General features: G+C 34.3%; 1 protein-coding gene across 12 annotated transcripts in view; it reads right to left on the bottom strand.

Moving 5' to 3' along the window:
* The window catches only part of EML5 (EMAP like 5), a 114,568-nt gene that overhangs the window by 46,239 nt on the left and 50,677 nt on the right, over positions 1-17,652 (bottom strand). For all 12 annotated transcript variants that reach the window (XM_040701559.2, XM_025151285.3, XM_025151284.3 and 9 more), the window contains exons 13-20: positions 17,318-17,436; positions 10,180-10,366; positions 9,163-9,268; positions 7,825-7,918; positions 5,168-5,268; positions 3,417-3,619; positions 1,993-2,104; positions 499-626 (exon numbers count right to left, since the gene is read on the bottom strand). In XM_040701559.2, the coding sequence (XP_040557493.1) occupies positions 499-626; positions 1,993-2,104; positions 3,417-3,619; positions 5,168-5,268; positions 7,825-7,918; positions 9,163-9,268; positions 10,180-10,366; positions 17,318-17,436 (1,050 nt within the window). The remainder of the gene's footprint in view (positions 1-498; positions 627-1,992; positions 2,105-3,416; positions 3,620-5,167; positions 5,269-7,824; positions 7,919-9,162; positions 9,269-10,179; positions 10,367-17,317; positions 17,437-17,652) is intronic.

Below are 17,652 nucleotides of genomic sequence, written 5' to 3' on the forward strand. Positions count from 1 at the left end.
GGAACAGACTTGTATTTAAGTATGAAATGAAATCATGTGATGACCTAACATTGTAAAAAAAAAAAAAAAAATGTTTTGTAGACAGGGTAAGAAGTGCTCTCTGTATGGTATGGCAAAGAGAAAACTGAAATGTTTTTTGCATAATTATGATGAGAAACTTAAAATAAAACCAAAAAAAAGAGCTACTTTTTAAAAAACAATATGATTAACTAATAGTCAGAATAGATTAGTAAGAAATCTGGTGGAGAATCCATTGCTTGGTTTTATCTTATTTTTAAACAGCAACACAATTGTAGTCTGATAGAGTGAATGTGATAAACAAATTTCTACATGAAATTCTGTGAACTTCTTCACTTATCAGAGAATCATGCTGGTCTATCTGAACCTTCAAATTTTAGAAATGATAGTAACTTGCTAACTTCACTGGTAATTAAAATGCTTGTTATTTCACAACAGTCTTTACCTGAAAAATAAAATTGATGACTGATACCTACATACCTGAACCAAAAGAGTTATTGGTCCACTTTTATCTACCTCCAGTATTTCACCATTCTTTGTGCCCACTAAAATATGACCATGTCCTAAAGAAATGGCACGTATAGAAGGATTATCTTCTAAGAGGAGTCCTAGAACATTAAAAATAATAAAAGACACAAGATTCTTAGTTATGCCTTAAGTTTTTTGACAAGTACACATTACATTCCCACTGTAGAAAAAGATATTCAGTAGGAAGCAAAAACATACTTATGCACAGAAGAACTTACATGTTTGGATTGTTTGGATTCATTCTTGCAAACTTCTTTATCTTTTCCCATAATAAAGCAACTGTATAAAGCAACTGCCACTAATCTTTTTTCTAAATAGAACATCTCTGCAGTTTAATCAGCCTGACTCATTAGTAATCTTAGTGAAAAATACATACATGAAATAAACATCAGCTATATCACTATATTAATAGTATTTATGGTACTTTCAAAAAAGGATTTCATTGAACTGATATGAAAATTAGATAAGCTATAACTGAATGTTTTATTTAATGAGTGTTTCCTTTCTGAAAATTAAATCATATACACTAAAACACAGAAAAAAAAAAAAAATCTAGAAGAGCAAGGGCATGAGACACACACACACTCTCCGGAACATTAAATAGGGAAAAACATAAATCAACACTAAGAGCAAGAATAAATTAAAGGAATAGGAATTAAATAGTAATAATAATTTCAAGATACGTTTGTATTTAAAGAAAGTTAAGTCATGAAATGTACTCATACATTACAAATCTAAACACAGTTCTAAATTCCATTCCCTTTGCAGACTCCCTCTCCAAAAGAAGCAAACAAACAACAACAACAAAATCAGACAAAATTACTTAATGATTAGAAACAGAAAAGATGTTATCGTTGTCGTTTAAAAAAAAAAAACAACAAAAAACAACAAACACCTAGGAGGTAAGAGTCAAGGTTAAATCAGTTAAGTCAAGCAGATAATACAGAAAATAGGACATGAAGAAACACTCTTATGACACAAGAAAAAGGTCTCAGGTTGCACCCAGGGAGGTTTAGATTGCTTATCAGGAACAACTTCTTCACTTAAAGTGAAGAACAGGCTGCCCTAGGAAACAGTGGAATCTCTATCCCTGGAGGAACGCGCAGATGTGGTGCTTAGGGCTGAGAGGTGGACTTAGCAGCATTGATGGTTGGACTTGATGATCTCAAGGGTCTTTTCCAACCTAAATAATTCTGTAATTTTCCATATATATTAAGATCTGCTCTCAATAAATGTGTAGTTAGACACTACAACATACCATTCCCCTCTCAACAGAAATACGACTTATTTAGAATCAGTAAAGACTCAAGTATTAGCATTAGTATTTCCTATGTCAAATGTGGATCTTCCCTGGGAAAAGAGATTTCACGAAACAAGTTTTCTTTTAAGTAGAAATCAGAATCAGAAGTAGAATCAGAAATAATAGGATAAAGTCTGATGTGTTACCTTTAGACCCAGGGGCCAAAGCAGCCCTTTTGATGGCATAGGTTTTGAGACAGCGTTCAAAAGTATCATCCCAGAGAGCTACAACCCCATCCTTTCCTCCAGTGACAAATCCCTGGCAAATGAAAAAAATAAAATAAAAAACCACAAGATAGAATCACTCTCATATATTTCATTAATATTTCAGTGATTTCTACCAATATTGAAAGTTGATTATATTGAAAATTATTGTAACCGCAATGCACAGATCTGCACATGAAAAAAATCAGGGGCAACAAAATGATTTTGTTGGTCTCCTGATGAAGGCATTACACAGTTCTATACGGCCCAGGTACACAGACTGGATTTACCAATTCAATCCAGTAAGCTTCTACTATACTAAAAAGTAATGCAACTGCCTGACATACGGAAGTGTTTTTCTTGATACTAAGTTCTTATTTTGCATTTCACCTATTTATTCCACATCACACTTCATCTCACTTATAAAAAAAAATATTCAGTGCTTATATCACCTGAATATATGTATATTTGTGTCATAACATCTTAAAAATTATCATCAACAATCCTTCCTTTGTCTGAAGTTTCTATCCTGAAACTCAAATATTAGAAGGTGGAGTAATGATTTATAACTGAACAAAATAAAACTTTAAGTATACAGGTAATCTAACTGGTAGGGTTATTTACACTTAAGCACATGCTTAAAGGCTTCTCAGAGCCAAAAGAAGTTGAGACCCAGGAGAAAGTAGTTAGTAACCTACAGATTGAAAGCTTCCAGAAATAGACTGTAATTGCAGCACAGAATGTAAGAGTATGATCTCAGTTAAAACTGAATACAATTTTCAGAGTCCTGTCTAATCGCCTTGTATTTAGTGTTCCAAACATATTTAATATCACAACCTCAAAAAATGCTTACTTTGGAAATAATAAAAAGTAATATATATATGCATATATATGCTATATATGTGTATATAATAAATAAATAAATAAATCTCTCATACATAGCTATTAACAGGTATGTGAAGCACCTCTTACAAAAAATGTTGGAGTCCTCTTCCTCATCCCAATCCGGTTGCATTTATGCCTTATGCCAGTAGATAAAAATAAGTGCTATGTGATGTTGAAAATATTAACAGATTCATCTCTCACAAATGAAGAACTGAGCATGAGATAACTAAGCCTCTGAACTCCATCTGCTAAACAAACTTAACGTCAATCATCTAGTTGTGGGCACAAATATGGCAGGGCAACATAGTCTAACAGAATAATCCTCTTTTCATTCAGATGGTGAACTTGGGAAATCTCAAAGAAAGCATCCATTATCTTTTACATTACTTGTTCACTGCCATCCTCAGAGCATCATGAATAAATGAGGGGTTTGTTTGGTTGTTTAAATTAGTGTTTATGTAGAATTATAGCTGTTAACTTACTTTTTCTAGTGCATGCATGCTGAACACAGGACCATCATGTGCTTTGACAGTTTTTATGAGAAACACATCTCTCCAGATACAAACATCCCCTGTGGAAGTTCCAGAGAATGCCATCTCTTCAGTCCAGCCATATACTGCACACATCATTGTATCGGCTCTTCCCATTGCACCTATGCAGCCCTTTCTCCCAATTAGTCCTCCCCCTGGTTTAAAACAAAAACAGCTCATAATAACAAAATTAATACCTACCACAGTTTGTAGAAATTCCACATTAAAAATTAACTTTAAAAAAAAAAAAAAGAAACTGTTTCAGACTCAACATCTCATTCTTTTCATAATATGCTTTCAGAATATCTAATTTTATTTTTGAGGTTTGTTGTATGGGCCTCTGGATGGCAGAAACATTACAGGTATATGAATTTTAAAATTCTCTAAAATACTGTGATCTGAAGTAATGACAGGCATAATAAGTACTATCTTCTAGCCAGAAGGTCAGATTCAGGTTTTCATAATCCTCTGAGAAACTTCACCTGGTACAGAACAGAAGTCCCTCAGGATCTGACATTTTGTACCATTCTCATAGTTCCAGGGTTTGAGGCAGGGTCTCAAACTCTTTGCCATCACTTGATACTGAGGAAATTTAACCTAAACCCTACGCTTTGGTGACACTTCTCACATTAATTGAAGATGTTCTAGTGCAGACTTCAGAGACTTCACATTTGTCAAGGTGATGATACTATACTCATGTTAACATCGCTAAGCGAGTTTCAAAGTAACTGCCCTGTCAGTGTTCACACAGGGTTACAGCATTAGAGAAATTTGATTCCTGCTGACTGAGCAATGCCAGAAAATTTAATCAATTTCATTTTTTTACTCGAAAGAATATTTTCTGGTTTTATTATTTTGGTTAACATAGGAAGCACAGCTGTTAAAACTAGTAATTTATAGACTTCACCTTTCTCTCAGACAATCTTGCCTAATTTCTCTTGCAGCATGAACTGAGAAAATTACTACAACTTTTCTCATCACAGATTTTTCTCCAAAATCAAATTTTTGCAGGGATTTACATGAGCTCATGTACACAGATTCTGCTTGAATAGTTAGAGCACTAATAAGCTAGTCTGCTGTAGTCCATATGTATTCATAACATTTTTGAAGTCTGATACTATAAATTTAAAACTGACATCAGAGAACAGCTTTTTTTTTCTTTTTTTCCTTAACTGTTCACAATTTTTCAAGCAGATAAAAAGTAAGCTGCTTATCTAGGTTTCTAATTGTCATGTTCAATAGATGTATGTAAAACAATAGGTCTGAACTGGCAGACGTGTCCCCTTTAATTATTTTGTCTGAATTTTTGTCTCACTTTTAGATTTATTTATATATGTGCCTTTTTATAAAATTTATCCTCAAACTGTTCTTCCAAAAACTGTTGCATTGTTTTACAGTTCAGCAACATTTCGAGATGTGCTATATATGCTATATAGTGTGCTACGTTAATTATTAGGTATAAAGAAGTCAGTAGAAAGTCTAAATTTTCTATTTCTGCATCTCTAACATAGAAAATTGATACAATCAACAATACCATCATAATGGCCATTAGTGTTATTTCTATTAGATCTAGTAAGAAGCTAACATACCATTTCCATATATATGGAGAAAATAACTGCCTTTCATGCATCAAGTACACTTTAGAAGATATAGTATTTATAGTTTAAATAACAGAAAATGCTGTAATTCCAAAGTTACCTTACCTGCTCTACGCCAGAATTTCAAGTGTTTAATTCCAACTGTAATCAATTTTTCAGGCATATAAGGATTAATCTTAACAACAAAAATCTTATCTTTGCTTCCCCTGAAATACAAAGCAAAATATTTTCCTGTTGTAAATAAAATAAATAAAAAATGATGTTATTAAATATCTTTGTTATTGACATGGACGGTGGGATTGAGTGCACCCTCAGCATGTTTGCAGACAACACCAAGCTGAGTGGTGCAGCTGACACATTAGAGGGAAGGGATGTTATCCAGAGGGACCTGGACAGGCTTGAGTGGTGGGCCCATGCCAACCTCATGAAGTTTAACAAGGCCAAGTCCTGCATCTGGGTCGGGGCAATCTCAAGCAATACAGGTTGAGCAGAGAATAGCCTGAGTTTAGCCCTGAGGAGAAGGATTTGGGAGTATCAACTGATAAAAGAGTCAACATTAGCCAGCAATGTGCACTTGCAGCCCAGAAAGACAACTGCATCCTGGGTTGCATCAAGAGAAGTGTTACTAGCAGGTTGAGGGAGATGATTCTGCCCCCCTTCTCTGCTCTCACGAGACCCCACTTTGGAATACTATATTCAGTTCTGGAGTTGTGGGGGGCAGAACCAGAGGAGAGTCATGTAGATGATCAGAGGGCTAGAGCACTCCACTATGAGGACAGACTGAGAGAGCTGGCGCTCTTCAGCTTGGAGAAGAGCAGGATCTGAGGAGACCTTATAGTGGACTTCCAGTATGTGAAGGGTGCCTATGGGAAAGCTGGGGCGGGATTTTTATAAGGGCATGTAGTGACAGCATGAAGGGAAATGGTTTTAAACTGGATGAGGCTAGATTTAGACTAGATATCAGGAAGAAATTCTTTATGGTGAGGGTGGTGAGACACTGGAACAGGTTGCCCAGTGAGGTTATGGATGCCCCCTCCCTGGAAGCATTCAAGGCCAGGCTGGATGGGGCTTCAAGCAACCTGGTCAGAAGAGAAGTGCCCCTGCCTGGAGCGGGGGGGGGGTTGGAACTAGCTGATCTTAAGGGTCCCTTCTAACTCAAACAATTCTTTGATTCTATGAAAATTGTAACGATTCTTTTTTTTTTTTTTTAATAATTTTGTGTGTGTATGTACACCTTCCTTATCCTGCTAACCTCTACTTCCAAATAGTTTACAATTTTTTTTTCTAAAAAGGAAGAAAGCCAAAGAACGAACGTACTGAATCCTGTTCCATTTGTCAATAGCTTTCCATTTCTAAAGGTGAGAAATTCACTTCAGAAATCCACTAGGTGGCCTTTTAGTTACAAAAATATCTATCGAAAATTGATGCATTTATGTTCTTTTTAAACCTCTGACAGCTCATGATAAAATTTTAAGGCATACAGTTCTAGGTATTATTTAAATCAGTCTTTCATTCAGAAAATTAATTACCATTTAATAATAAACGATAATTACCTTTTAATTGCTTTTTTATTTTTCTAGTTAGAATCAAAATTATGCTGCTATATCAGTTTTCAATGGAATTTTCAGCTGTTTCTAGAAGCACTGAAATTTGCCATGTGTTTCGGATATCTCACTGTGCTCCTAGATACGTAAGGCCAATGCCTTGCTTCAGTCCTGAGTTTAAAAAACAGCTGCCAATACGTTTACTACTTATGCAAGGAAGTAAATGATTACTATTAGTTTTATTTATTCAAAGTGCTGGAGAGCCACAAATTATTGGTCCCTGGGCAAGAACAGCAAAACTCTTACCTTCTGTGGTTTTCAGACCACTGAACAAATGAGTAGCAAAGACCATTAACAGATTCCTTTCTAAATTCATACTGTGATCTGTAAAGTACAGCTGCTGCTCTCAAATATTCTACTCAAGATGAAAAACAACTCAGAGAGTCTAAATTGATAAAGTTTCATTTATAAAAAAGCTGTTTGTAGGTTCAAGGAGTAGGGGGATTAAAATAAACAAGCCAAGTACAGACTTCAAAAGGTTTAAGCATCATGAGAAAGGCAAGTAAATGAGGTCTGAGGTCTGGATGTGACATTTCTTTATCAGCCAAGGTCAGTGACTCAAAGACCAGCAAACTATATGAAGCAGACATGCTTACAAGATTCAAAGGGGGGAGGGGGGAAAGTGGGGGGGGAAAAAAAAAAAAACCAGCAAAGAAATATAAGTTAGATCAGTGCTGGTACTGAGTAAAGAACAAGGGATGCATACATTTACGTTTCAGAAATACAGAAATACTGAAGAGAACCCTAAAACTCGGATCCTTATGGAGAAAAAACAAGACAGGTTTACAAATTTGCATTAGATAGTTCAGATGTACAGAACCTTTGACAAATTTTTAGCATAAAAGGTTATAGGAGTGACAAATTGAAGTGCATAGTGTGAGTTTTAAAGAATTATTTCAGAACACAAAAGAAATGTACATAAATTTAGTTTTGTCTTTGTTCTTCAGCATTTGAACTGCCATTGCAGTAATTCTTGTAGAATTCATGACAGCTTCAATTTTTATTCCAAAGGAATATTTAGATAGTTAAATGCTATCACTTCTATAACTTAGGTGTTAGAAACTGCTAATTTGTTAGAGAACTATTATTCTTTAAGTAATATATTTTACTCACTGACTAACTCTATGTAAAAATTTTAAAATGAGGTTAAATTCCTACCTTACTGCTGAAAGCTTTTCTCCTTTCTTCCAGTCCCAGAGTACAATAGTATGATTGTCATCTATTCCAACAGAAGCCAATCTTTTCCCATCCGCTAGAAAAATAAATTTACAATTGAGAGCGTAGATAGATAATTTCATGCTGCAATAATAAGAAACTATACTAAAGAACATTTGTTGATTTAGAAATATCATAATGAGGATATAGAAACAGGTAAACAATCACATCACATGGTGTGCTTTTGTCATCTGCTTTTAAACCTGAGTGGTAGCTGGATGGAATTTTGGACTAGGTTAAGAATTCTATATTTAATTTAACAATTAAGAACTGTGAATTTAGCAAAATATCACAACTTTCATGGTTAAATATATTACAACCATTACTCTCTGATTTTTGAATTATCCTTTTAAAAACTGCCCTTAGATATTCTGTGTGTATACCGTACCTTCGCTCAGCCAGTTGCTGGCACAGCTGTCAAAACTCTTCATCACAGGTTGCACTGTGAGTGTTTTCTGCTCACTCTGAAAATCCCTGTTCATTTCTGAACAGCAAAGCACTGAAGCAACACTAGGAAGTTTATCAAATATTCCTATACTTGGTAATGGTGTCATATCTTTCGGTAGCTCTGATATTTATCCCAAGTTAACCTCCAAGAAAAAAGCTTTATGCTTCTTCAGGATGAATCTTTTTGACATGTACCCATCTTTGAAATTGCTAAGCATCCATGCTATAATTTGTGAAATGAGACTCAAATCTTGACAAAAGAGAGCCTAAGAAAGCTAAGAATTGAAGATCCCACACAACTCATCTTTATGATCATTCATCTTCACTTCACAGGTTAAGAGTCCTATTTGGTAAATTGAAACCCTTGAAGAATGAACATAAACCAGATGAGAAGAGGAAATTTAACATCGGTAGAAAAGTTCAGTGTATAGAGTGCAAAAATTTCATTAGCCTTAACTGGCGCTACTATTTTAGTGTCAAATGAAGAAAAGAAGTTGGGTTTCCTCCCATAAGAACTCCATAATGGGACTTCCTGAATTTATCACTGTAATACCCAACTGGCTTCCACAATTAAAAAAAATACATATTTATATATTTAAGAGCACAACAATTGTTATTATTTATATATATTTAAGAAAAAAAAGAGCTTACAGTTGTAAGCAGACTCTTTTTAATAAATGGTCACCCTAAAATAGCCTCACTCATTTGAACTTAATAATTGGAGAATATTTTTAATACCAAATCTTCAGGGTAAAGGATTTCCTCTCACTAGAACTGATTAGTTATCTCTTTTGTACAGTAAGGGATGTAAATAAATAAACAAATACTTATTACCTGAAAAATCAACAGCACAAACGCCATACTGGTGATAGCCCTTTAGTACTGAGAGTGGTTTTATTGTTTCAGTATCCCAAATGTGTATAGAGGAATCTCGACCAACCTGAAAGGACATGTATTTAAAAACTGTTTTTCTTTTAAATTTTTTCTTGTCAGTTATTTGACATAGTTATTCAAAATTTTAATGTTGGCAAATATTTCAAAAACTACGTGGAATATGTCAGTGATAATTTTTTTTTAGTACTAATTTACTTCAGCATCACAACTACCATTCCCACAAGCTGGCTCTCTACCCTTTAGAGAATTATAAGGGCTTCATAAGCAAAACTTTTAGTAAAGTTTTAAGTTCTCCACTCCAATCATATAATTTTTATTGTATATATATAATATATGTCATATAATAAATAATTATTACTATAATAATAATAATTACCGTAAAATAATAATTATAATCATCATAGCAATAATCATACAACAAATCAAACTTTCAAGTACTGGTGTACAAACTTTTATGAAAGTATTTTATTTTTTTTTAGAAAACAAGTGAAAAAATTAACTTAAAAGTGTCATCTGGAAGAAAGATAAAATGAAGTGTTATAAATATTGGACTGCTTATACAGAGAACAGCTTGATTATAGATAAACAAAACCATAATACATGAAATAGACAGGAGAGAATACACTAACAACTGCTTACTCATAGTAAATTTCACAACTAAGATATTAAAAAATATATAATAGTAATTATACATTTACTCCACTCATTAACAAGCAGAGAAACATACAATTATACTGAAGATAAAAGCCAGAAGAGTCTTAGTGGAATTCATACAAACAACTGGGAAAAAAAACCAAAACCTCCTATGTTGCAGCTTTTAACATTATTCCATCTGCAACAGAAGTGCATTCCATCATTGGAACAAGTGCAGGTTGAACCTCCTTTCTCCAAAACAAGCTTTTCAAAGCTCAGTGATAACGAATTAAAAGTCTTATTGCAGGTAAACACACTTCCTACCTGGCCTGTTGCCACATAGTCCTTTAAGGGATGAATAGCAAGGCAAAGAATGTCATCATCATGACCTAGATAAAAGCGCTGTGTGTTCTGCTGTCGATTGTACACCACTCCCACTGCTGCAACATGGTATACAATTTCACCCGTCTGAGTGTAAAATAAATTGCTTCGACAGTCGTAACCTCTGTAACTAAAGAAAAAAAGTTTGTGCATCAAGGTCAAAACCATACACACTTTATGATATAAAATTATCCACTATGTGTTTTACAGATGTAAAAAATTCAGATTACTTACCAGATAGTATTTATGTGTTTTTGGAATTATTAACTATTTTTTCCTCAAAATGTATCAATTTGCTTTACTATTCAAGCATCACTACTACCACCATTAGTTTTAAAGTAGCTGCTACTTAATAGTCACTCTTTACAACCACTTCAGAAGAGAAAGTAATAAGTAATAATTTTTCCAGACCACATGGAGAGTTTAGGCATGCAACACAATTAAATGAAATATTCAAAACTGATTTTTTGGACTCTTTCTATTTTTTACTGGTCAAAAATCGAACAACAAGATTTTCTACAAGAACATGGACAACACAGGCACCATCAAATTTAAAGTTTCTTGAAACATTCTAGGTGTTAATGAATATATAAATTTTCTTCCAACTCGTTTTTTCAAAGAAAGGGTTTCTTTGTTTTTGTTTTTTGATTGTTTTTTTTTTTTTTAAGGAAAACCTGTCTCCTTTCAGTATCAGTACAGCACAGCAACTGGCATGACAGGGCCAATATTCAGCTGAGGTCCTTATACACTATAGCACTATATATACTTCTCCCTAGGTGTGACTAACTACTCCATAAAATAAATACATACATACGTAAAACGGCATTGTCAAAACAGCTAGGTTCATAATTGCAAAAGTAATGCAAGAGGCTCTGAAATCTAAACAACATTAAACAAACAAGTAACTTTTACAGTACTATTTGTAATACTGCTATCCTTGATAGTGAATAGAAGGAACATTCAAAAATGCCAACTTGTTTCCATTTTTTTTCTGATACAAAGAATAGTCCATAAATTCCTGATGTGCTCCATTTCCACTCTCTTACTTTCATGATTAACCTGTTCCAGCAGATCCACGCTAAATCAACTCTCCAGTTGTTTTAGAAAAAACATAGGCAAAATCTGATTTAAACTCGTAGCTAAATTTACAGGGAGGGTATGATGCCTGAATATGGTTGAATTTGTCATTAATCATTTTGATGTAGGGATCATAAGAATAAGAATCTAGCCAATAACTTTTGTTCCCAACTTCTAACTAATGTAGCCAAAAGAAAAAAAAATATTCTAAACTAATAAGGAATTCATTCATAGCAAATAAAACAAGTGAACATTGACCATGAGCAGCTACAAAATAACAGACAACTGTAATGCCTATTTTATAGTTCTTGTGCGATTATTTTCTTTGGATAATTAAAAGTATGTATCAGAACAAATTACATTATTTTTGTGCAGGAAGAAAAAAGCAGGACCTTTTTGCAACGTATAGGTCTTGCAACATATAGTGCCACATAAGACAAAAATGTACCTGTACATATACCAATATGGTACACAAGACATGAATATTAGACAACTACTGGTTGCAAAACACTGTAAAGGTTTAAACGGCACAGAAACTATGCAGTCAGGATCAAATACTCCTTCATAAATTTATACCAAGCTTTCCTAACATATGTAGTGCAACAATATGCGCAGGTCAAATAATAAAGCTGGTTGACCAATTTTAATAGTTTAATAATTTAAGGAATACATTTCTGAAAACTCCAGTCATGAATCTATGTTCAGTCATACCAGATTTATATATTGCTGCATAAGGGCACGGCACATACTTGATCAGGTTTGCATGCACTGTATTTCTGTTTGTTTACCTACAGTACATGAAATAGGTTTTTATAACAGATTATATATGTGATTAGGGATAAATTGCTAAAATCATCCCACAAAGTTTTTAAACAGATCAGCAGATGGTCCAGCTCAGCAACGTGCTACGTAGTCAAGTTCTTTTGCCTCAGTCTCACATGCTCTAAACACGGATGTACCAACTTGTCTAACCCAAGTCATAGTGAACTAGCAAATCTGAACAAACTAACACAGATTAACATTTTGCAAAAAAATTTCTCCCAGCAGGCTTACTAGTTTTGTCTCAAATAGTGAAAGGGTTGGGTTACGTGAAAATATGAGTTTGCTTATTTGCAAATACTAATTGGTAGGAAAATACAAAAGCAATCTTTCCCAAAAGAATTACACATTCAACCCAAGCCACAGACAAACTTTCTGTTCCAGTATGTCCATGTCTCTCCTGTACCAGGAGCCCAGATCAGGATACCGGTCTCCCGCTGTTGTCTCAGCACTGCTGAGTAGCAGGGAAGGATCATCTCCTTGGAGCTACTGGCAAAGCTCTTCCTAATTCAGCCCATGATACTGCTGGTCTTTTTTTAGGCATGAGGGATGCATTGTTGAATCATGGCCACCTTACTGCCCACCAGAATCTCCAAGTCCTTTGCAGAGTTTCCAGTCATGGCTTCCAGCATTTACTGGTGCATGGTATTAATCCTTTCTACATGCTAAACTGCATTTTCCTATTTTCAAGTTCATGAGATTCCTCTCTGCCCAGTTCTCTGTCTGTCCAGCTCCCTCTGAATGACAGTACAACCATCTGGCGTGCCAGCCATGCCTCACAGTTTTGTATCATCTGTGACACTCTGAACTCTCAAGATGGATTTAATAAAACCACAAGCACAGAGAGGAGCTTAAAAAAGCAAAAACTGTGATAGTACAGAAAGTACAGCTTTGTAAATAAGACTCTCTTCTACACGCTCTTTAGATTGGTACTCACAGGCAGGTTCCAAATCTCAGCTTTTCTTCAAGTCCAGCAACCTTTCAGTATCTCCTGAGTTACTGTTTCTTCAAGGTATCTAGAAAAATCTGTTTCCAATGAGCTCTGAGCTCAGTTATGTATGTCTGCTCCCTGCTCTTGTCAAAATGACCAATTAGACTAACAATATAGGTGCTTTTTCAGCTAGGCTTCAGCCTTCCTCCACCCATGTCTTTCATTAGAAAATTCCCCCAGTAGCAATGCATGGCTATTTTGAAGCTGGATAATTTCTGCCTGACCCAAAGCAGAACAGTCAAGATAAGAAGGCACCTTTCTTTGATGTCCAGCCAGTACTAGCTTTTAAAGGAACATGATTATACAATGACCCACAGTAACTATGAAGAAATAAAAAGTAACCTGTCACAGTATGCAATAAAAACAGCTCAAGCACATGAAAACATTAGTGAAGGGTAGAGATTATAGTGATGGAAACTGTGCCAAAGACGACATCTGGACCAGTTCTTGCTCAAAAATAATTTTCCTGTGCTTCACTGTGTACTTAACTTTGTTAAAAATTTAATTGCAAGTACAGAATAATGAAAGCTGTGCTGAAAACACACCTTAAATGAGATTATTTTAAAAACCAGATATGAAAAAAAACTAAGATTTTTTCTAGCACTTGTTAAAACAGTGCCAATATATTCTTAAGTTAAGCATAGTGAAACTAAATTCATTAATATTGTATATCACAGGAGTACCCAAAACTTATCTAGGATGCAGAAGAACAGTTTGCCACTTACTATAATCAAAAGTTCAAAGTTCAGTTCACTTCCTCCATTTACCTCAAAAAAAAAAAGTGTTCAATCGTTGACAATTAAAATGAAGCATATTTTGCCAGAATGTTGAGTAGCACAATGAAATTTTGTAAACCAGTTAAACACATCCGAACCTTCTCACATGCCAGTTTACTAAAACCTTGACTATATATGTGCTATTCACAAAAAAGACAAAATAGTGGCTCAGACAATCCAAGGATGGGTGAAAAAGAGGATGCTTCAGTGTTCGAGACTGCTCTCTGAGAGTATGTCACACAGTTACAACACACTTATCTATATATTACTAATCCAACTAGAACAGAGATTAGCATTTAATTTCAGAAAAAAAAAAGCAAAGAAACAATTTCTTCACATGCAGACATTTACAAGACATTGTAATTAATGAGTATGAACTAAACAGTAAAGAAAGAAAATTCTGGATCGTATTTATTGGATAATATCTGAAAAGGCACAATAAATACAGCACTGCATTCCGCAGTAGGTGATGTTTTCAGGTAATCTTCAGTAACATCTAATCACACTGCACAGGATTGACTGAAGTTATCACGGTAGCAACTTTGAGAAGAAAAGATAGCTCAGTAATACATAGAAAAATAAAAAACTTTGCCATTATCAAGGTCATGAATAGAAGGGACTGGATTCAGTTTGAGATTAAGATACTATAAGCACAAGTGGATAAGATGTATTAACGTACATATTTTAATCAACAGCCTTCAGTCAATACAGTCAGTGGAACCTACAGAGCAATCAGCATTCAGTTTCATATGAGCCAAATTGATGCCTATGCTGCACTAACTACTGACTGGATATCCAGTGACTGTAACTAATGTTGAGATATACACATAACAACATCTACCTTTAGTCAAATAATTGTAAATTCTCTAATCTGAAGCTGGTTCCAATCCACAATTGCAAGATACACATGTCTGGTGTCCAAACCAGGGACAACTTCACAAGTAATGTGCTGCCTGGAAAAGAAGTAACTTGCCTAATGCTGTAAACATTTCAAAATTGGCATGTTATTCTTCAAAATATTTATGGGAAAATTTTGAATGTAGCAGAACATTCCCCTGAAAATCTCCAAAAAAAGTGATGTAAAAAAAAACAAAACAAGCAAACAAAAAAAAACCACAGCTGAGATCAGTCTTTAGCACAGAGGGAGGTGGGGGATAAAAAAGAAACAACGAGAGGAAAAAAAAGTACTTGCCTTATGGAAATGTTTTCTTGGCAGGAACCACTTATCGTCTACTCATTTCAAATGCTATTTGAATCTATGTAGCTCTGGTAGGAATCCATTCAAGGTGCCATAAGAGTCTAATTTACAAGCATGAGAAATCCCTGGGCATCTTCAAACCACAACCAAATTTCACCCTACCATCAGATTGGTTCAATGAATACATTAGAACTCAAACTAGATTTTGCATAAATCTTTTCAGTATTAAAGAAAAATAAAATTTGTTCTTGCGACATCAGGAGTTCCTCTAAATAGTTCAAAAAAAACTGTATCCTTTCTATGTTTCTGAAACACCACAGCTGCACATGGCAGAAGGAAAATACAGGAGGCCAAACTAGTATACCACTTTAATAATCTGCTCCTGCTGATGATTCCATCAGATCTCACAGAAAAATAATGCACTTAAATAATAACCCGTTAATAGAAGTTGCTTTCTCATACATATTAGTTATTAGGCTCACATACTAAGTATTATTCTTTTTATACCCTACCAAAATAGGAAGTAACCAGAGGTTTAAGAGATTTCCTGTAGGATATTAAAATATTTTTATAGTTCATCTTTCAAAACAGTTGACAAATTCAAAACAAAAAAATAGATCAAAAACAAAGAAAGGAAAAAGAGCTTCTTACTTCCCTAGTTTTGAAAAAGCACCACTTTTTACACTTTCAAGGAACATCCAAGACATTTCCATTGCATCTAAAGAAAGGTGAAGCAAAGCAGACTTCCTGAATCAGAGAATATGCCTATTACTCACTTGGATGTGGGTCACTTTAAAGTTAACAGCCTGGACACATTGAGAAAAATCTGTTGTTCAGCATGGATTCTTCATTAGTTTCCTTGATGCACATTGGGTAACCACACAGAACTCAACTGGACATTCTACTTCTGTTCATTCCTGGATATTCTGGTCAAGCTTCACTTCTGTTGTGAAGGAAATAACAATAATCCCAAAGATCCAGGGCCCTTACTCATACTGCATCTTCCTCAGGATCATTTGGTTTGATTCTTAGACCAACTTTTTAATTAAAGACTACGCGCAGCTACCCAACTTAATGCATTTTCCTACATAGCTAAGAAAAAATCTTCAACTAAGATTCCTGGACCATCAAATAGAGATAGAAGCAAAAATCCCAGCTTCATACTAGGCTACTATCTGTCATTATTTCCAAAGCTAATCCTGAGACTCCATGTCTTCTACAAACAAAACTGCTGAGTTGAACCATTAAGTATTCTTAACCAATTAATTCATTAAGCATTCCTCGTGGAAACATTTTAATATTGTTTAAGAGTCATTACAGACAGTAAAGATAAACACTATCAGTAACTTATTAGAGATAACTAAATGTTACCTAACATTTAGTTAGACTAATAGGGACTAGCATTCCTGAAGAGAGACCTTTTGAAAAGAAAACGCACTATTTACCAATTTCCAGTGTCTTAATTTAACAAAAATTTTGGTTTTGCTTTGTATCAAGAGACTTTATTATTCTAATGTAGTTATGTCCTCTATCAGCTTGGTTTATAACACCACATCTTTACTCTGATGAAAAAGCCTTTGCTTACAAAGTGTTATGGAAAATTGTTAGTCCTAAAGACGAAATCATAGGATTTCAATGATGTGTCTGGAAGTTATTTTGTTACTTAAACTACTAGCATCAAAAAGAGAATGAAATTGAATTCTAACACATTCACAGGATCTATTAAGAAATGAAATTTAATTCCCATTCAAGCAGAGGTACTTATAAATTCTTTCAGATTAGGTACAAATAGCCTAGTTTATAGATAGTTATTTTTTTAAATAAAACACTGTTAGAAACATCACTTAATACTGAACCCAAGTGTCCTCAACTAAACCAAGTTTCTATTGTAGCTTCTGTAATATGATATCCAACGAGAACTTTCCAGAGTAAAAAACATGGGTATTAGTCAAGTTTTTATATAGTCACCTCTATTCAAATAATAAGTCAGCTAAATTTTCAGTGCACTTCAGAATTCAGCATTCAGAAAAAGTCCAGCTTGGCATAAAATGTTTACATGACCTCAGTGTAGATTTACTTGTACAAGAATAAATAAAAACACTAAACCACATAGCCTTTCACTAGATTTTTAAACTATAAATAACAAGTTTGATTAGTCTTTCGTTCCAAAACAGTTAGTACATTCTGGTTGTATATTTTAAAGAAACCTGTTTTTCATACCCATGAACAAAATGCAATCTTATACTGTTCCCTGGAGCTCTCTCTCGTCTCTTAGAAGCTGCACTTTTTCTTTTTTCTTTGCATTGCTCTTTAAGTTGAGGTAGATCTTCTTTGTAAACCTTCAAGAAAGAGTACACTTATAAATCAAGAGATTCATATGTAAATAACATTTCTGAGAATTCAGCTACAATCATCAGCAATAAAAATGTGGTACCTGACATCAATGAAAAAATGTTCTCAGTAACCATAGCTGGTATAGCTATAGTAGAAAGTAAGTTGTATCTAAATTACAACCGAAATTCTAATTAATGTACCAGGAATATGTGTAATAATTT

This window comes from Gallus gallus, chromosome 5 (assembly GCF_016699485.2).
Source record: "Gallus gallus isolate bGalGal1 chromosome 5, bGalGal1.mat.broiler.GRCg7b, whole genome shotgun sequence".
NCBI classification, from domain to species: domain Eukaryota; kingdom Metazoa; phylum Chordata; class Aves; order Galliformes; family Phasianidae; genus Gallus; species Gallus gallus.